Raw genomic sequence first — 21,324 nt, forward strand, 5'->3', positions numbered from 1 at the left:
TAACTGAATTGATGTGCACAAAGCCCCCTTAGGGCAGGCTGGAGCATGGTTAGTGCTATGTTACGGACTGGGGCTGTCACTACTGTTCCTGTAACCATCATCATAGCCTCCTTACACATCCTTGTGCAACTTACTTTCTTCAGTTAATATCACACTTTGGAGACTATTTTATTGGTGCTAGGAACAGAATTGGTCCAACTGCTGTATAAAGTCATTGAATGAAGAAAACACTATTATGGAGTTCCCACTGTGGCTCAGCAGGTTAAGAACCCAACGTTGTCTGTGAGGATTCAGGTTTGATCCCTGGCCCACTCAGTCAGTTAAGATCTGATGCTGCTGCAAACCAGAGCTTAGGGTGCAGATGCAACTTGGATCCAGTGGCTGTGGTGTAGGTGGCACCTGCAGCTCCAACTCGACCCCCAGCCTGAGAACTTCCATACGCCGCAGGTGCAGCCATAAAAAAAAAAAAAAAAGAAAAAGAAAGAAAGAAAGAAGAAAGAAAGAAAGAAATAGAAAGAAAGAAAGAAAGAAAGAAAGAAAGAAAGAAAGAAAGAAAGAAAGAAAGAAGGAAGGAAAGAAAGAAAACACTATCATGTACACATTCTTTTACTGATGTACATTTGGGTTGTTTCTAGTTGATTGCTAGTGTGTATAGCACTTAAATGGACTCTTTTGTACCTACCTTCTGCTGCCTATTTGTAAAAACTAGATCTGAACAGATTCCTAGAGTTGCTGGGTCCTGAAGTGTGCTCATTCTCCATGTATTAAGTATTGCAAAATTGCCCTCCAGAATGGTTGTACTACATCAATTATCACCAGCAGTGCATGAGGGTTCCCATTCCCCATAACACATGCATTTAAAATTTTGTATCAGCATATGTACAAAGGTGTCTCATTATGGTTTTAATTTGCATTCCATCAATTATTTGAAAAGATTGAGAGATTATTTGAAAAGATGTCCATATGTATACATATGAGAGATTGGTTCATATATATAGGCCACTTAGGCTTTGCTTTTCATATACTTTATTATATTTTCCTATTGTATTTCCTTTGTCTATGCTTTTATCAAACACTTTTTTTCTTGTTTTAATGGACTTTATCAATATTTCCCTTTGTGCTTTTCGTGAATTGTTCAAAAAAATTCCATCCTAAATTGAAATTTTTTTTAAAAAAAGGCATTCTCTTAAAGTTTCTTCTAAAAATGTCATAGTTTGTTTTTGCACATTTAAGTCTCCAGCCCATCTGGAACTTATTTTTGTGTATGTTGAAAGGTAAAGGATCTACTTTTATCTTTTCTCATATGGTTAGACAATTGTTTGAACACCCATAACTTAAGAGTCTATCCTTTTCTCTCTGATTTGTAATGCTACTCTCTCTGTGTTTATAGACTCTTTTTTTTTGTCTTTTTTTTTTTTTTGTCTTTTCTAGGGCCGCACCCAAGGCATATGGAGGTTCCCAGGCTAGGGGTCCAATTGGAGCTGTAGCGACCAGCCTACGCCAGAGCTACAGTAATGCGGGATCCAAACCCCATCTGCAACCTACACCACAGCTCACAGTAACACCGATTCTTAACCAGCTGTGTGAGGCCAGGGATCGAACCTGCAACCTCATAGTTCCCAGTTGGATTCATTAACCACTGAGCCATGATGGGAACTCCTATAGACTCTTTATTCTATTGGTGTATTTGTTTATCCTTCTATCTATATCTATATCACGCTATTTTGATTTTTAGAAATGTGATGTTTCAATATCTGGTAAGTTAAATATTCTCATATTAATAGTCGACATTATTTTCATTATTCAAAATAAGCTGTTTGTGGACATGAATTTTAATAGCAGCTTAAGCTGTGGGATATTACCTTTTGGGAATTTGACTGAAATTGCATTGCATTTATAGAATAACTTGAAATTTTGGACAACTTTTTGTTTGTTTTTGTCTTTTTAGGTCCACACTTGCGGTACCTGGAAGTTCCCAGGCTAAGGATCCAATCAGAGCTGTAACTGCCAGCCTACACCACAGCCACAGCAACCTGAGATCCAAGTCGCATCTGCAACCTACATTGCAGCTCACAGCAATGCCAGATCCTTAGTCCACTGAGCAAGGCCAGGGATCGAACCTGTGTCCTCATGGATGCTAGTCAGATTTGTTTCTGCTGAGCCACGATGGGAACTCCAAATTTGGACATCTTAATGAATTTGTATTTTCTCATCCATAAGCATAATATATTTTTCCATTTATTTAGGTATTCTTCTATATCCTCAGGTACAAATTTTTTTTTCCAGAATGCTTTTTAGAGTTTTTCTTAAGACATCTTATAATTGCTGTTGTAAATCATTATTTATTTATTTATGCTTTTTTTAGGGTCATATCTGTGGCATATGGAAGTTCCTGGGCTAGGGATCGAATCAGAGCTGCAGCTGCCAGCCTACACCATAACAGCAGCAATAACAGATCCAAGCCACATCTGGGACTTACACCCCAGCTTTCCAGGGATTGAAACCATATCCTCGTGGACACAATGTTGGGTTCTTAACCTGCTGAGCCACAATGGGAACTTCTAAATCATATATTTTAAGTTAAATGTTTGCTTGCTGTCTTTATTAGTTTGTGTGTTACTCTTGTATCCAGCACCTTTCTTAAACTTTCTTAATGTTTCTAATGATTTTTAAATTCTCCTGGATTTTACAGATGATCATTTGCTTTATGAAAATTAAATTTTGTTTCTAAATGGGGTGAGAGGTAGGAATTTCTGATTTTATTGACTGAGAGGGTTGTCTCTGTGTTACTGATTCATTTGCATTTGTTACAACCTGCTTTGTGGTTAAGTATGGGGTCATTATGTGCTTGAAAATAATGTGTATTCTCTACAAGTTTGATGCAGCAATCCACGTTTCTGTTAGATCAAGGTTATTAACTGTGTTGTTAAAAATCTGCACCCATTCTAAATTATTATCCATTTGACTTAACAGTTATTGAGAGTGTTGTATTGGAGTTCCCATTACGGCTCAGCAGAAACAAAACTGACTAGTATCTAGAAGATGCAAGTTTGATCCCTGACCTCACTCAGTAGGATCCTGCTTTGCCGTGAGCTGTGGCATAGGTTGCAGACATGGCTCGCTGTGGTGTAGGCTGGCAGCTGTGGCTCCAATTCAACCCCTAGTCTGGGAACTTCCATGTGCCACAGGGTGGTCATAAAAAAAATAAAATAAAATAGAGAGAGAGAAAGGGAGAGTGTTGTATTAAAATCTTCCACCAAGGATTTTGTTAATTTTTGCTTCACATATTTTGAAAATACGTTGTTAAATCTACACAAATTTAGAATTATTATATCTTCCAGGTTAATTTTTCTTTGTGTCATTGTCTAATATACTTACTTCTAATGAAGTGCTTTTCTTAAAATTTAATTTGATGGATATTAATATAGCTATACCAGCTTCTTGACTGTTGTTGATGTGTTCCTGATGTAGTCTTTTCTGTATCATATATTTAAGCTGGATTTTATTTTTTTAATTTAATATGAGAATATTTCTTCTTTAACTGATGAGTTTAGTTTATTTCTATTTATTGCATTATTTATACATTTTTTTTTTTTTTGCTATTAGCCATGATTTTTCTTTCCTCATTTCCTGTCCTCTGTTGGATTGTTTGAGTCTATATTCTCTTTTATTTCCTCTGGTTTGGAAATTATACATTTCTATTTATAGGTGGCTATTTTACAATTTTAATATGCACACTTGACTTACTAAAATCTAAAATGAATGATATCTCTACTCAAGGGTCAGGGAATGCATTGGAACCAAGAACTTTATTATGTTTTAGCTCTCACTGTCTCCTTTCTTTCTCAGTGGTTAGTATCTTTTAGTGTCTTGGGTCCACATTTCCTCATGTCTTGATAAGAGTCATCATTAATATTGTTCTGTATAGTTAATGCTTGCTTAAATTTGTTATGTAATTATTACATTTTTGCTAACGTTGCTTCTTACATCTCACTCCTTTTTTCTGGCTACAGTCTCCTTTTTCTTGAAGTACTCAGTGGTTATTTAAGCATAGGTCTATGAGTGGACCTTTGTTTCTCTTTTTTACATGGAAATTCATTTGTTTTGTTTACATGGAAATTTGTTCATTTTGCCCTCCCTCTAGAATGATAACATAGTTGCATATAGAATTCTAGGTTGAGCTATATCCTTGCTCAGAGGATTGAAGATATTCCATGAACTTATATCCTCTATAGGTTGCTGATAGGAATTAGCTGTCAATCTAATTATTGTTTTTTGTAGAAGATACTCCACCAAATCTGGTTACTTCTAAGAGCTTTCTCTTGGCCTTTGGCTTCACCACAATGTATCTAAATGTGGATCTGTTTTTATTTCTCCTGATCAATGACTTTTGTTACTTTAATCTGAAGGTTCATATCTCTGCTTAATTCTGAAAAAAAAAGTGATCAGCCCTTATCTCTTCCAATAGTCCCTCTCATCTATTCTACATATTCTCTTTCTGAAACTCCTATTCAACATGTCAGAACTTATTCTCTCCACTGTCTCATGTCTTCCTGATATTTTCCAACCTTTTATGTCTCTGCTACGTCTGCATATTTTGTTCATATTTATTTAACACTTCACTAATTCTCTATTCAACTGTTTCTGATTATGTTGTTTAACTGATTGACCATTTATATTTAGCAACTTTATTTTCATTTCCTATATTTCTCTTTGCAATATTTTTCATAGTGCCTAGTTATTTTTCTCAATTGTTTCTTTCAGGTCTATAGTCAATTTAAACATACTTATTTAAGTTATAGCCTTTCTCAGATTACTTTATCCAAAGTTCTGGATGATTTAACATTATTGTTTGTTACATCTATTGATGTTTAGTCAAGGTAGACTGTGTCCTTGTGTGCTTTGTAGTTTTGGAAAGTGAACTTCTCTCCAGCATTTTATCTGTGGGAAGCTCCAGCATTTTGTCTTGCAAATACTTCTGCCAAGCACCAAAGTCTATTATTGACATGAAATCAAATTTCTGTCCCTGAGGGAGAGGGTCCCCAAATCATACTTGTAATATAAAATTAGACCTCAAGCCCACATGAGTGTAAGCCTATAAGGTACCAATTTCTCAGCAATTGTCTTTAATCTAGAATTCTTACAGGCATAAGTTTACTGTCCTGATGAGCAGTTTTTTCCTATTTTCTTCTTTCACTGCAGATGTTCCTGTGAATCTTCTGGGATTCTGGGTTTATGTGTGGCTCTGATTTTTTGCATATCTTGCCTCCTACAGAGCCAAGATCTCATTTTCTGACCCCAAATATGTATGGAAATCCATCCTGTAGATTGCTGAACACGACAGTTCCTTTCTTCCAAGATCCACAGTATCAATTCAAAGCTAATACTTTGGTTTTAAGTTTCCTCTTCATTTCTGACACCTGGAGATTTCTCTTTTTTCTTATAATCCCAGCAATGCATTTTTAATTATTTAATATGTCGTGTTCCAAGTTCATGTTTCTGTAGTTTTTCTGACTCCTATACTAGTCCCTTAAATTGGCAGAAGCCGGAGAGAACCACCTGTCAAAGTTCTGCTGGCCTGAACGTTCTCCCAACACCTGTGGCTGTGTCTATGCCCTTAGTTCCTCTCCACCTATGAGGCCACATCTAATTCTATCCCTGGGCCCCATTCTCTTCTACCCCAAACCACTGCATTGAATCAGGCCATGTCCAGTCACATCCCCAAATATAATTCAAGATGGGCATGGAGCTTAGACAGACGGAGAGTAGGTAAGAAGGGGTCCCCTGGAGATGTGGAGCTTGGGTCTGATCTAGGATGCAGGATGACTCTAAATCAGCCCCTAAACCAAGCACATCTTGCTCTTAAATAAATGGACAGGGTGGGCACCTTGTTGCCCAGGGATGGCCATGACAAACCAAATCGCAAGATAAAGAAAGCTGCTCAACAGATGAGCCTAGATGAGACTGGAAGGGCCTTCCTCTGCAAGGAGGGTGGGAAACAGTCCACTTAAGAAGCAGTTCTTGGCATGGCTTGTGAAGAGAGGATTTCAAAGCCATTACCCGTGTCTCCGTACTCTCCAAATATGTTGATGAAGACATCGGCATCGGTCCCTGACCCAATGACGTCACCAGTGTAGACCTTGACTTCGTACTTGTTACCTGGAAATGAACACAGAGAAAGCTGCAGCTCGTTTGGGTCCTAAGGAGAGAACAGAGGCCCCAAAGCTACCCCACCATCCACCCTTTCCTCCACCAATGCATGGAATGTTGTTTATAGTAACAAAAACCGAACAAGACATAAGTCACCTGATGTTGGTTCCAAGTGGTAACTGCTAAACTTCATGCATAGCACGAATCAGAGGTAGAGGGGACTTATGTTTTCATTTACTAACATACTGCTTTCGGATGCATGAATCAACCCAAATGCAAGATGCCACCCTGAACCAACCCACCAGCATATCTCCCTGGGACACTGAAATTACTTCAGCTGGGCCCTCAGCCTCTACTCTGTCTTCCTCGATCTGTCCTCTACACTACATCATAGTGTGAAAATTCATTGGGGAAAATTGATTATGCAAATGAAAATCAAATTTATATGTAAATTGCCAAGGCCATAACCAATGTAAAGACCAGAGGAACCAAAAGCCAGCAAACAATGCATGTTTAGGCATTACTTCATTTAAAGACCTGTATCTGCTTCCTGTATCTTTGCTCCATTCACTGAACAGAAATCCATTCTCTGTAACCCCAAAATGCCTCAGCCTTGGCAATGGCCTCAAGGGGGCATGGGGTTCAATGTAAACTTGACAACATGATGAGTCCTGCCCAGGTCTCCCCAGTTGGAGCCTGCCCTTTGTGGGGAGCAAAAGATAGGAGTTGCTACGTAGTGTGAAAGTGAGATTTCTCCAAACTTTCTTTGAGTGTCAACAATTCTAAGGGCTGAGGCACCTTTCTTTTCCTTTTCCTCTTCTTGCAGTAGATTTCTATTTTTTCCTATATCAAAATCTTCTATTTTTTTCAGATGTCTTATGCCCAGTATGTGAAGCTGATAAAAATTACACCAGTTTATCTGGCTCATTTCACTCAGTATGAGATTCTCTAGTTTCATCCATGTTGCTTCAAATGGCATTATGTCATTCTTTTTTATGGCTGAGTAGTATTCCATTGTGTATATATACCACATCTTCCGAATCCAATCATCTGTCAATGGACATTTGGGTTGTTTCCATGTCTTGGCTATTGTGAATAGTGCTGCAATGAACATGTGGGTGCACGTGTCTCTTTTAAGTAGAGTTTTGTCCGGATAGATGCCCAAGAGTGGGATTGTGGGGTCATATGGAAGTTCTATGTATAGATTTCTAAGGTATCTCCAAGCTGTTCTCCATAGTTTATTTGAGGCCCAGAAGCCATTCCCTTTGCCTATATCCTCCCTAGAGCCTTCCCTGATGCTCCAGTCCCCCAGGGCTCTTTCTCCTCGGTGATCATTGGCTCTGCCATGTTGTCCATGTCGATAATTTCCAAGTTTCACCATCTACTCCTTGTGGTGTTTGCTGTTTCATGCAGGTGAGACTTCTAAGTTCTCAAGAACTTAAAAGAACTGGGAGAACTTCCTTTTCTCATATGGCCTCTCCAGCACAGTGCTGGGCACATACTGAATCTCACTGAGTGCATTGAAAAGCAAATTGAATTGAATTTCCTAAAGCTCAAAGTTCTGGGAAGTTGCTCAAGGTAAAGGACTGAGATAGGGAGAGGAGAAAAAAACTAATCTCATCCCTTCCCATCTCAAGTCCTGTCCAACAGCACAGGGCTGCCCTCTAGAGATGAGCCAGTGCAGAATCCTGCAGGGAACCCACCAAGGACACTCCAGCCATGAGGCAGGTTCTCTGACCTGCCAAGAACCTTGAGCCAAGAGGGAGTGTTGCCTTCTCTTTCTCTCTTCGATCTTTACCATCCAGGGGGAGGGAAGATCCTCAATCCTTGTCCCCAACTGAAGCCTCCTGTAGGACAGTCATTCTCAGATTCCCTCCCCCTCTTGCTTCACCACGAAGATTCTTCTGAGACCACACAGAACCAGGGCCTTCAGAAGAGGCCAGACCAGGCAAACCCCAGCTCAGTGGCTTGAAACTTGGGCCACATTCAGGCTCCTTGGGGAGCTCGTTAACAAGGCAGACTTTCCAGGTTCCCTCCCAGAGACACTTTATTATGTGGGTCATCCTCCAAGGTGCAGAGGCCTCCTGCAGGGCACAGGGGGAGTGGGGGGAGAGTGGTGATGGTTCTTTCTTCCCCTGCCTGGCAGGTCCTCTGAGGACCACTCATTTTGGTGCAAGCCCTTTCTCAGGTGCAGTCCAGGTCTCGCTTCACACAGATGCAAGTCCCCTCTACAGGGTGGCAAAATGCCCTTAGCCAGTAGTGCATGGGGATCAGGAAAGGTTCATAAAGGCCACTGCTGAATATCCGTCAGTCAGAGGGGCAACAGGACCCCAGAGAGAACGGGGCACTGTGAGGTAGAAGAAAGTATGAGGGGGCTAGGAAGTATTTGTGGAAGGAGTAACAGATACTCTGAATCCTTCCAGAAGGCAACATTTGAATTAGTGGGTTGAATTCTAAGGAGGGATATTTTAGCTCACCTAGTATCTAGGGCTATCCAACAAATGCCTGGGAAGCCCTTGGCGGAAGTGAGTTCCCATCACCAGTGACACCTAAGCAGTTACTCTGTGCCAAGTACGTTGGTGGGGAGCCATCTGTCGGGATGCTCAGGGTGGGGAGGCAGATGGCAGAGGTGAGGGATGTGAGAACACTAAGGATCCTCTTCAATCTGCAATTCCATGACATCTGACGAGGAAAGGCAGCCCAGGAGAACAAGGAAGCGTCTCAGAGGATGGGAGAGATACTGAAAGCCCTGCAGATGGGTCCTGGGAAGCAGAAGCCCACATGGGGCTTTGGGAACACACAGCATCCTCATCCTGGGAAAGTTCAGAGAAGCAGAGTACCAGGGCCCAAGGGAGGCAACACGGGCACCAAGCCAAGGGTCAGGGACCAATAGGCTGGACAGAGCTTCCAGGCTCTTCCAGGTAAGGCGACAAGGGACCCATGTTCAGGGGTCAAGGAGTCAGATGAACAGAATGCAGGAGGAAGTTGATTCCAGCTAGACTGTCTTCTAAACTTTCTAGCAAGATGGGGCGCTGGGTCCTCAAGTAGTTGACTGTGTGGAGAGCAGGGTGCCCTGTATCAGATGATCTCTGATCACACTGAGGTGGGCCAAGAACTGCCTTTTATTTATTTTATTTGCTTTTTAGTGCCGCACCCGCGGCATATGGAGGTTCCCAGGCTAGGGTTCAAATCAGAGCTATAGCAGCTGGCCTACAACATAGCCACAGCCATAGCCACACAGGATCCATGTCTGCAAGCTACACCACAGCTCACGGCAACACCAGATCCTTAACCCACTGAGCAAGGCCAGGGATCAAACCTGTGTCCTCATGGATGCTAGTCAGATTCCTTAACCACTGAGCCATGACAGGAACTCCAAGAACTGGCTTTTAAATTCACTCTTTAAAAGGCCCCATAGACAGACAATGAGGCTGTTATTACTCTTCTCTCTCCTTTTCTCCATACTTCCTCTTCAAGGAGAGCCGAATAGTATCCAATTTGCCATTTTCCAAACGAGGCCAGTGCCCATAATAAATTGTGATGAAGTGAATATATTGCTGAAAGAATGAGGCTGAACTTAAAAAGGGCTTCATTCAGAGTTCCCATTGTGGCTCAGCAGGTTAAGGACCCGGCACTGTCTCTGTGAGGATGTGGGTTCGATCCCTGGCTTCACTCAGTGGGTTAAGGATCTGGCGTTGCTGCAAGTTGCAGTGTAGGTCACAGATGTGACTCAGATCCAATGTTGCTGTGGCTGTGGTGCAGGCCTTAGCTGCAGCTCTGATTCCACCCCTAGCCTGGGAACTTCCATACGCCACGGGTTTGGCCATAAAAAGAAAAAAAGGTTGAGGGGAAGGGCATCATTCTCTCTCAGTTGACAAAGGCCAGCACAGTGCAGCAAGCCTTCCTCCTAAGTGGTCATATGAGAGCCATAAATTTCCTGTGATCAGAGTTTCAACAAGCACAAACCTGCCATTCTGGTCATAGTACGTGGTTCAGCCAGAGTGAAAGGGGAATGGCCGGTACAAACCCCTATCCCACAGGCCAGGGGAGCAAGGCAGTCCGTATCAAGATGATGAGAAGAAAGGTAAAAAGAAGAGGCCAAGAATGACCACCTTCTCTGGCAAATCATACTAAACCTTCACGAAGGCCTTGCAATTCACAAGGCACTTGCATGTCCTTCATGGCATCAGATCAGTGCAAGGGCCCTACGTGCTAAGCAGGTACATTCTCATTAACAGATGAGAAAACAGGCTCAGAGAACAAGATGGCTTGGCTGAGGACACAGAGCTGCTCAATGTTGCCAGCAGGGCTCAAAGCCAGGTCTCTTGTCTCCAAATCCAGGGCTATTTCCACAATAGCCTCTGGGCTCTCAAGCTCTGAGCCAGGGGTCAGTAACATTTTCCTACAAGTGCCAGATAACAAATATTCTAAGCCTTGTAGGCCATTGGCCTATGTTGAAACTACTCAGCTCTACTGCTGAAGCATCAAAGCAGCTATGCACGACACAATGTAAATACTATGTAAGCAAATGGGCCCCCACTGTGTTCCAAGAAAACTTTACTTCTGGACATTTGAACTTCATAGAACTTTCCTGCGTCATGAAATAACAGTCTTGTTTTAATTTCTTTCAACCCTTTAAATATGTGAAAGCCTTTCTAAGCTCAAGGTCTGCACAAAGACATGGCAGGCAGAGCTTGGCCATCTCTGCCCTATTTCTCTTTTGCTCTCAGACTCTGTCCTGTGTGTTTCTAGGCAGGCGACTGCACAGCTCTTCTCTCTGCGACCTGGAATGAGAGTGGAGCAGCCTGATGCGGGGGTGTCAGCTGCTGGGTTGCAGGATAATCACAGCACATCTTAATCACTAGCTAAGCGGCTCAGGGCTTTGAGACTGGGGAACTATTGCCCTTTCTCTGTGGAGGTGGAGGGGGTTAAAAAGAGGATGATCCATGCTCAGTGTAGGTAGGCGGGGCTGCTTTTCCCTTCCCCGACAATCTGTGTGACCTGGCTGAGCCTGATGTTCCGGAATCCAATGGAGAAGGGGACCTGGTCTGGGGTTTTCTGAAGATGAGGATGATGACAGGTCCAGTTCTGTAACCTTAGACATTGTGCTTTTAGCTCACTGCCTGGTTGAGAGATGACAAGGAGCAGAAATGGGAAGAGAGGAGAAGGTCAAGTGGGAAGAGGGGCTAGTAAGTTCCTCCCCCTTCCTGACAAAGCATGGGAGAAACAGGGACTAGAGATGCCCCAACCCCAGCCCTAGGATTGGCTTGTGGTTTACCTATTCGGCACAATTATCTGTTATAAAATTCTCTCTAGAACTGATTTCTCTCCAGTCTTTCAGCAGGGTTACCATTAGCCCATACAGTGCCTTTGTGCGAATTAGATAAAGGGATTCCCTTCCTCAAGACACTTTACTGCCATCTGTTGGACCGCGGTGGTAATAAATGCACAGGAGTTCCCATCATGGCTCAGCGGAAATGAACCTGAGGATGCAGGTTCAATCCCTGGCCTCGCTCAGTGGGTTAAGGATCCATTGTTGCCACGAGCCATGGTGTAGGTCGCAAACACAGCTCGGATCCAGTATTGCTGTGGTGTGGCATAGGCCAGCAGCTACAGCTCCAGTTCAACCCCTAGCCTAGGAACCTCCATATGTTGCAGGTATGGCCCTAAAAAAAAGTAATAATAATAAATGCACAAATCTACAACCTCTATGGTTACATAGTTGCACTTGTGCAGTGCACAGCCTGAACATCTGAACCGAGCAACCCTGCCTTTTAGGTAGTAGCCTCCTTCCACTAAAGGCCAGTGTGAGCTCAAAGAGGACAAACTGTTTGAATCATTGATCTGAACAATATACAGCAAGAGATACAGATCAGGGTGCTGATCACATGGTGCCTTCGGAAGCTGAACAGCATTGAGCCGGGGTCCTGTACAGACAGTGTTATTTGTGGCTTAAAGACAGACTGTGGCCTCAAGGCCACAGCATAGGATTGTCTGTGTCCTTTTTGCCCTGCCCAGATGATATACAAGCTTAGCCCCTGCCCTTTTTCCCTCTGCACATCCCATGGCAGAGGCTCAAGCCTGCTCCTTCCAAACAGGAAATCTGTCCCCTGCAGACCAGCCGGCAGCTGCCTGCGTAGGCTTCCAGAAAAGGCAGGCATTAGCAGGCCCTAGGCTGCCTCCTGTGCCGCCGGGTGTGCCAGCCGCCCCCACAGCCTCCCTAGAACTCTGTCTATAACAGTCAGCACACAGCAGTGATAGAGGGGAGGCAACTCCAGAGAGCAACCTTGGGGGCAGGGGGAGGGGAGGCACAGCCCCGAGGGGTGGGGAGTCCCAAATTGGGTGACACGTGAACAGCTGAGCTGGCGAGCTGCTCATCATGTTCCCAAAGGCAGAAGTCATGCAAAAACCCCATAGCTAAGCCTCGGGCCCACTTGCCAAGGAAGAGACCATCCCACGCCCAACGTGGTTTGAGCCTCAGAGAAGCTCACATGATCCAGGCTTTTTCAGGAAGCAGAGAATCATGAATGAGCTGATGATGAGCTGGCGGAATAGAGTGTCTTTCCCCTGCCTTTCATCCATCCCCAGATCCTGTTTAATTAGAATGTGGCTTTATGTATTTTGGCAGGTGAGATGCGGGGGGGAGGAAGGAGGAGGATTGGACTTGATTTTACCCCACCTTCAACCAAATCGGCCACATTCACACCCTGACACCCAACCCTTCCGCTCCCCAAGAGCCGGGACGAGACAGAAGTGAGATCTCACAGGCTCTGCGTGGGAGGAGATGAAATTGGCAGAGACAGAGACAGAGATTCAGGGGGGCTGCCCTGGGCTGGGGGACAGGAGGAATGGTCTCCCCCAGCCAAGGGAACACCCCTAACTACTCAAGCCTGCACAGGTGTGGGGAGGACGTGGTCCACAGGGCCCAGGGGTGGGTGGCTCCCATTCTGGGAGCTGGGTCATGACCACTGACCAATAAATGGACTTTCAGGTCTATGGACGTGAGTCGTTGTCTCCCCCCCACCCCTGTGCTGCTCCCAGATGGCTTCCTCTTCCTTCCCTTGGGCCCAGAGGCCTGAATCTCTCACCCAGATTCACCCTATTCTTTAAACAAGACTGGAAGGTCTCTGCCTTCTCTAGAATGCCCTCAAGCTCACTGACCTTGCAGACATGACACACTCACTAATCAAGATAATAAGAGCCTCCAGTGCTTGCTGAGGACTACTGTGGGCTAGTACACTTTCTTATCTTGTGTAATAACTATTGTTACCATTTGCTGATGAAGTAATCAATGGCAGCAGAAGGTTAAGATTCTTAAAAGTGGAGTTCCCGTCGTGGCGCAGTGGTTAACGAATCCGACTAGGAACCATGAGATTTCGGGTTCGGTCCCTGCCCTTGCTCAGTGGGTTAACGATCCGGCGTTGCCGTGAGCTGTGGTATATGTTGCAGACGCGGCTCGGATCCCGCGTTGCTGTGGCTCTGGTGTAGGCCAGTGGCTACAGCTACAATTCGACCCCTAGCCTGGGAACCTCCATATGCTGCAGAAGTGGCCAAAAGAAATAGCAAAAAAAAAAAGACAAAAAAAAAAGATTCTTAAAAGTTTTCACAGTTGGAAAGGGTCGAAGCCCAGATCTGGACTCATGGAATCCAGACAAGAAGGCTCTCTCTGAGCTGCTGGGTCCAGCTTCTCCCCAAGTGCCCTGCCTCCCAAGCCCCCAGCGCTCCATTCCAGAACTTCTGGCATCTGTATCATTTATTTGGCACTTAACACATGCTAGAACCCAGGTTATGGGTTGAACTCAGCTAAGCCGGTTACACAACAACATTAAACATCATGTAGTCTTTAATAGTTGCTCCTAGGAGGTCATCAAGAAAAAACACTCTGCTTCTTTCATCACCGTCAAATAAATATGCAGCTTGTATATGTCCTAAGAAACTGTGATGTCAGCCTAAGAGTACCAGGTGTTTTAACAGTATGGAGTAGAGGAGTTCCTGTTGTGGCTCAGCAATTATCAAACCCGACCAGCATCCATGAGGACACAGGTTTGATCCCTGGCCTCACTCAGTGGGTTAAGGATCTGGCATTGGCCCTAAAAAAAAAAAAAAAAAAAAAAAGACAAAAAAAAAGTAGTATGGAGTAGATAAGCTTTTACTCCTCTTCACCCTCACTTCCTTCATTGCCAAGGTCCCCCTGCCATGCACACATTATTTCCACATGCCCTGCCTCTAGCTGCTCACTTGCCTACTCCTGCTGCTCTGCAGAAGGTCCTTTCCTCCCATCCATGCCCTCTCAATTGTGGCTCCATTTCATCTCTTTCCAACTCAGATTCCACCCCACAGCTGGAGTTTATCTTCCCACAGCCAGCCCTTCCCAGCTACTGCTGGAGGTAAGTAATATGTGTCAAAAGACTTAGCATTCAGCAAACCCCTTGAGCCAAGAAGTCAATGTCTGTGCATAACAATTAGTTTATGCTGGGATTTCCAGCATGAACTGTGTTCATAGATTACCTAAAAAGATGTCTCACACAGCACTGTTAATAATAACAAAATATTGAGAACGACTTAAAAATTATCCAAAATGGGGGATTCCTGGGGTGAATTATGGTATTCACTTATTTATGGAATACTACGCAGCCATTAAAGTAACTGTTTATAAGATTATTCAATATAGTATTTAGTTTAAAAAAAACCTAAGTGTGCAGCGTTGACTATAATATAATACCATTTTTTTCATCAATATGTAATGTTTAATACATTCATGCACAAAAAAAGAACAGGAAGAAAATTTACCAAATTGTTAACAGAGGTGTCTCTAAGACTGCCTTTTTTTTTTTTTTTTGTCTTTTTAGGGCCGCTCCTGCAGCATATGGAGGTTCCCAGGCTGGGGGTCGGATCTGTAGCCACAGGCCTACACCACAGCCACAGCAACGCAGGATCTTAGCCACATCTGCAACCTACACCACAGCTCACAGCAACACTGGATCCTTAACCCTCTGAGCAGTGAGGCCAGGGATCGAACCCCCAACCTCATGGTTCTTAGTAGGATTCATTTCCACTGTGCCATATCGGGAACTCCTAAGACTGTCTTCATGGTGATTATGTTCAAGGCTCTGAGTTTATTTTTGGCTCCATCGCTTAGCAGCAAATTACTTAACCTCTTTGTGCCTCTGTTTCCACCATCTGTAAAATGGCAATAATAATCATACCTCCCTTATGGGGTTGTTGTAAAGATTAGCTAGATGGATGGATGGATAGATAGATGATAGATAGATAGACAGACAGATAGGCACTGATAGATAAGAATGATGCCTGACACTGAGTAAATGCTCAGTAAATATTAGCTATTGTCATTGTTGGGTAATAGTTTTATGGAAGATTTTCCTCTTTTTCTTGCTTATCTGTATTTTCAAATTTTTTACAACAGCCATATTTTTTCCCTGTAATTGAAAACTAAATACCAAAGTCATCTAAACTCAATACTTGGATAAGTCAAGCCCTCTGTAGTACAGAAGAAGCTGTTGAGAACTCCTGCCAACCTATAAAATACACCTGAAGGAAATCTGTCCACATGAGAGACTGGCTCATGTCTCAAGCTGGCTTTGGCCCCAGACACATTTGCACAGAGTGGCTATGCGGATGGAGGGAGGAAGAGAAAAAACAGAAGCAAGGGCCACCAGGTCCCCATGCGGCCCCAGGGGAGGTGGGAACCCTTCTCTGACTTTCCCTTGGCTCACTCTGGCCAATGCTTGGAGCTCAGGGGAGGGTTCCCACAGGAAATCATTGGTGGCTGGAGTGGATGACCACAGCTGGATCCTGGCCAAGGCAACATCTGTATCATAAGGTCACCTTCTCATGCATACAGAATGCAGCTCTGAGAAAGGGCGATTTCCACAAATAGAAACAAAGGTCATTACAAACACCTAGTTGAAAAACAAAATAACCAAGCATGGAGAAAATAGACAACTCCATGCCTTCCCTCAAAGGTTCTGGCTGCTGGGTTGAAAGACTGTGGCTGGCAGTGGTCCCAAGGGGCCTGAAGACACAGTGAAGCTATGTGTTTGAGGGTCTATTCCCGGCTTCATGAATGAGACACTGCCACCAGGGCCCAATCAGTTTCTAAAGTGCCCTCATTCTGTTTGAAAGACTGGCAAACTGCTTCTCATGAAGTCTTAGCTTGAACATCACCTCCTCTAGGAAGCCCTCCTGCTTCCTCCTTCCTTTGCATTTCCATTGGCCTGGGTCATATCCCACCTAGAACATTCTATCCCTTTGTACTGTGATTATTTACTGTCCCGACTCTCTTCCCTCTGTAAGCTCCTGCAGAGAAAAGCCCTCACATATGTACCCTGAGTCCAGAATCTGGTGCATAGAAGATTTCAAATAAATGCCCATTGAAGGACCATGAGCTGGCGCCTTAGAGCTGAGGGCTCTAGCTCTGCCTATAGTTACACTGTGTGACCAAGAGCAGGTTGCTCAATTTCCCTTTTCTTCTCTATAACACCGAGGAGGGTAAATAAGGTCCTTTTTGTTCCTGAAATTATCTGATACTCTTCACTGGGGCCTCATTCAAAGCAGTTCCCTCTTCCCACTCTTTCCGGAGATGATTTTCTGCAGTGCTAGGTGGCAGCAGATGGGGTGGGTGGGAAGCTGCTGTGAAGTTCAGAGGAGGAGCGTGCTGTGGGGCCAGCCTCACCCTCCCAACCCTGAAGCCCTCAGGGCTGTGAGCCTGTGGGCCCAGGACCACCTCTGTAGCGTTCTAAGGACTCCCACGCAGTACCCGCAGTACATAGAGCTCAGGGGACCCTGAGTAACAGCTGAGCAGAATTAAGGGGAAATGTCAGGGAGAGGGAAGGGGTGGGGAAGACAGTACTCCCTGTAGGCTTCAGCGGCGGTGAAGGTCATGAGCTTCTACCCAGTTCTCTAGATGAGCCTGCCAGATGCTAGAGGGAATCCTGCCACTTAGGGGCTCCAAAGTCCTTTCTGATTTTGAGAAGCCAGAATCTTGAGTCTGTGCATCTCAGTGTCAGAATAAGCCTAGACGTGGAGGAAGAAGCAGGGGGAGAAACAGTTGCTTCATAACCATAGCAACAACCAGACTCACCTCATCTGCTGTGCACTTCCTCCATGTCCTGCACTGTGCTGAGTCCTTTTCTGTTCATTTCCCCAGTGAACCAGCTTGACCACTTTCTGAAGTGGGAGTTGATGTTATACCCATTTTACAGATGAGGAAATAGAAAAACAGAACTTAAGGCATCTACTTATCTTAACTGGTAGAGAGGCAGAGCCACGTTTTGACCATAGAGAGTGGCAGTCTAGAGACCGCTAGTGATGGAGGGATGGGCATGCATGGAAGAATAGATAGGAGGGGGTGGAGCATGACACGGGGAAGAAGTGACCATTGCAGGAGGGAGGGACCAAAAGCCAACCTCCTTCTGCCCCTGTGGAGAAGGTCTAGCCCTAGATTGTCCTTCTCTGTTGGGCTGTGATGATAAACACCCTACCATTCCTGAAAAGATGCCAGAGGCCACCTAGTGCCTCCACCCCACAGAGGGAGAAACAGAGAGGAAGAAGAACCCAGCTCCACCCCAGGTCCCATCAATGCTGGGCAGCAAAGCCAGAACTAGAACTTGGGGTGCATAGCCCCCATGTGGTTTCTGACACAGAGAGCTATATTTCTCAGTTAAAGATTTAATTACTCTATAATATCATCCAATAGAATCTGGGAATAAGTCAGGGCAGTCAGTTTATTTGGCAGAGCTCTCATGAGCTCTGAGTGTTTTTTGTATCAATCACCCAAGCTGCCTTCATTTTGCCTTTGCTCCTGCTCCATGCAGTTCTCAGGCTGTTCTGTAATCCACTGCAGGGCCACACAATCTGCAACAGCTCCTAAGAGGTTAATCACGATCTTTTTCTTGTCCCATCCTTTTTTTTTTTTTTTAGGGCTGCCCCCACAGCATATGGGAGTTCCCAGGCTAGGGGTCCAATCAGAGCTTCAGCTGCCAACCTACACCCAGCCACAGCAACACCAGATCCAAGCCGCATCTGTGACCTACACCACGGTTCACGGCAACACTAGATCCTTAACCCACTGAGCAAGGCCAGGGATTGAACTCGAGGCCAGGGATCAAACTTGAGTCCTCGTGGATACTAGTCAGGTTCATTAACCACTGAGCCACAACAGGAACTCCTCCCATCCCTTCTTCAAATGCACCCTGGGTCCTGGGCCGGACATGGTCTCGCCAAGACCGGGTAAACATCTGGAGTGTGTGATAATCACTTTGTAGCACAGCGTGGGCTGGAATGAAATTATAAACCAGTCACCTGATGAAATAACCTGGAGTGGAAACAGTGATCGTGCCAGACAAACACAATCCCTTTTCTACCGGGCAACTTTCAGCCCCCAGGGCTGGCTGTCCCATTTGGTACAGAAAAAAATAAAAAAGCCAATCCGTTTGCTCCAGACTGAGAAACAATGATAACGTCATCAATCCACCCCGTCGCCTGCATGCTCCAGCCCGCCTGCCCAAGCTGTTGCTCCTCCTTGTAGATTTTCTTTCCTCCAACCACCAGCCCCTCAGTCTCTTTGCAGCACAACACAAAATTGGCCGCATCCCTATTTATTATTAATCCACCAAAAAAGACTAACAGCTCCTTAGACGAAGGTTTGTTCCTAAGGAACAGGTCCCAGCTGGGAGCAGGGTGGGGACTGGACCCACCTCAAACCGGGCCCTTCTGAACACAAGGCTCTGCTGTCAGCGATGCCTGGGTCTAAAACCCTGAGGAGCTGTTGTGTCTGGACTCTGAGGACCCTGGGCTGTGTGCAGCCCCCAGGCCAGCTGGAACTCAGCTCCTGGCTTCAGATGCCTGTCTTACTGTCAAGCTGGCAGGCTGTCCTGAACGCCTTGTGGGCTTCGTGCAGATTTAAGCCACGTGATCAATTTGGAGCTTTTCAAAGTGGGAGGGCTTGTGGGTTGGCACCAGAATGGCAACAATTACTTGGCCAGAAGGCAGGATATGACATCATCTCAGCAGGGAGAAGGCTGGGCTGGATCCACCCTAAACAGGTCTTGCTCGTGCCTCTCCACCAAGTGACAGCCCCCAGCCCAAGTGCATTCAAGACCAAACCCTGGATCACCCCAACCTACTCTATATTGTCCTGATTTGTCTACTTTGATGTCTCCACCCCCAAACTTACCTTTTTTTGTTTTTTGTTTTTTTAGCATATGGAAGTTCCCAGACTAGGGGTCTATGGAAGCTGTAGCCACCAGCCTACACCACAGCCACAGCAACGTGGGATCCAAGCCACGTCTGTGACCAACAGCTCACGGCAACACCAGATCCTTAAACAGCTGAGTGAGGCCAGGGATCGAACCCTAGTTGGGTCATGACAGGAATTCCATCCACCTACAAACTTTGGATGCTGCCCCCATTCTGCCTCCAGACTCAGCGATGTTCCCTGAGCCTCCCTGGAGCCAGAAAGGGCATGCGTAGCCAGCCCGTGTAGCCCTACAGTGTGCTTATCAGCTGCACTTGGGCGCTGTGCCCCATGAATGTCACACCAAAAGTGACAACATCTAGGTCGTGGGGGGGGGGGGGCAGTGAAATCAGTAGGTGGGAGACACCAGGATCCAGGCGAGGGAGTCAGGAGATACTCAGCTAGCAGAGAACCAGAGAAAAACAAGGGACCTCGGAGAACACCCAGGTTTGCTGATAAGATGAGGAGAAGCCCGGAGGACAAGGAACTTAGGGTGCACAATTACCGAGGAACAAGCCTAGAAGCCAGCTCTCTACTCTATCTTGTCCTGCTTTGTCTACTTTGATGTCTCCCACACCAAACTTCCTTTTTCTTTTCATCTTTTTAGGGCTGCACATATGGCATATGGAAGTTCCCAGGCTAGGGGTCTGTGGAAGTTGTAGCCTCCAGCCTACACCACAGCCATGGCAACGTGGGATCCAAGTCACTTCTGCAACCACCCCACCCCTGGGCTCTTTCCATCCATCCCTGTTGCTGGTCTTCATGAGTGGGTATGTCGCAGAGGACTCCCCCTCCCATACACACAACAGCCTGAATCCTACCCGCTTTTCACCCAAGCCCCTAAGTCCTAGTGACCCATTGTGCAGACAGAGAACCTCCAGTTTAGCTGGAGAGACAAGGTGGACACATATTAAGTAGAGGAGTTCCCGTCGTGGCACAGTGGTTAACGAATCCGACTAGGAACCATGAGGTTGCAGGTTCAATCCCTGCCCTTGCTCAGTGGGTTAACGATCTGGCATTGCTGTGAGCTGTGGTATAGGTTGCAGACATGGCTCGAATCTCGTGTTGCTGTGGCTCTGGCATAGGCTGGCAGCTATAACTCCGATTAGACCCCTAGCCTAGGAACCTCCACATGCCGTGGGAGCAGCCCAAGAAATGGCAAAAAGACAAAAAAAGAAAAAAAGTAGTTAGAGCCCAAAGAAGCTAGGAGCTGTCCCTGAGGCATGGTGTTTCCTCCACCATTTACCCAGCTCAAAACACCTTAGGGCTACAACCTACCCCCGTCAGCCACAGAGGCTCATTCTGGATATGATTTGGCCAGAATGTGTCTGAATCTCAGGAAGCACATGGAAAAATTCCTCCTCCCTGCCCATGAGTTCCTTACACATCCCCTGACCACCACTGGGGCAGGGGGACCCCACTGAGAATCACTGTCCTACAGTGGAAGGCACAGATGTCCATCTTTCTGGGGTTTGCAGGGGGAAGGGAACCGGAGGCAAGGGTGCAGGTGATGCTTTCCAGAGAGGGTGGGGCTTTAGAACCTACTGGGTTTGAAGTGTGGCATAGAGAAAACGGAAGGAGAGTGAGAGAGCAGGTGCGGGGAAGAGATGAAGACCCTGACATGTCCTCTGGCCCTGACATGTGTTTTAGCACAAGATCCACAATTTTCTCTCTGACTTGAGGCAAAAGTCTGAGAGCCAGGAGAACCCCTCTCCCAGCCCCCACCAGCAGCCCCCCTCTTCCCCTGCCTACCCCGGCAGCATTCAGGCAGGCCCTGGGGCTCTGGGGAGAGCAGACACATTGGGCCCTTGTCAGGCTAGAAGGGGTGGGGCTCGAACCCCAAAAACTGCCCTCAGTGGCCTGGCTTCCGCTGCACCATCTAGGAGCAGGTGGGGAGAGTATGGCTCATCCTGTCCCTC

The 21,324-nt window shown here is 45.7% G+C and overlaps 1 protein-coding gene across 2 annotated transcripts in view; it reads right to left on the reverse strand.

Moving 5' to 3' along the window:
• LOXHD1 (lipoxygenase homology PLAT domains 1) overlaps positions 1-21,324 on the reverse strand; it is a 202,333-nt gene that overhangs the window by 152,742 nt on the left and 28,267 nt on the right. For both annotated transcript variants that reach the window (XM_047769423.1, XM_047769422.1), the window contains exon 5: positions 6,061-6,159. In XM_047769423.1, the coding sequence (XP_047625379.1) occupies positions 6,061-6,159 (99 nt within the window). The remainder of the gene's footprint in view (positions 1-6,060; positions 6,160-21,324) is intronic.

Source organism: Phacochoerus africanus, chromosome 2 (genome assembly GCF_016906955.1).
Source record: "Phacochoerus africanus isolate WHEZ1 chromosome 2, ROS_Pafr_v1, whole genome shotgun sequence".
Lineage (NCBI taxonomy): Eukaryota > Metazoa > Chordata > Mammalia > Artiodactyla > Suidae > Phacochoerus > Phacochoerus africanus.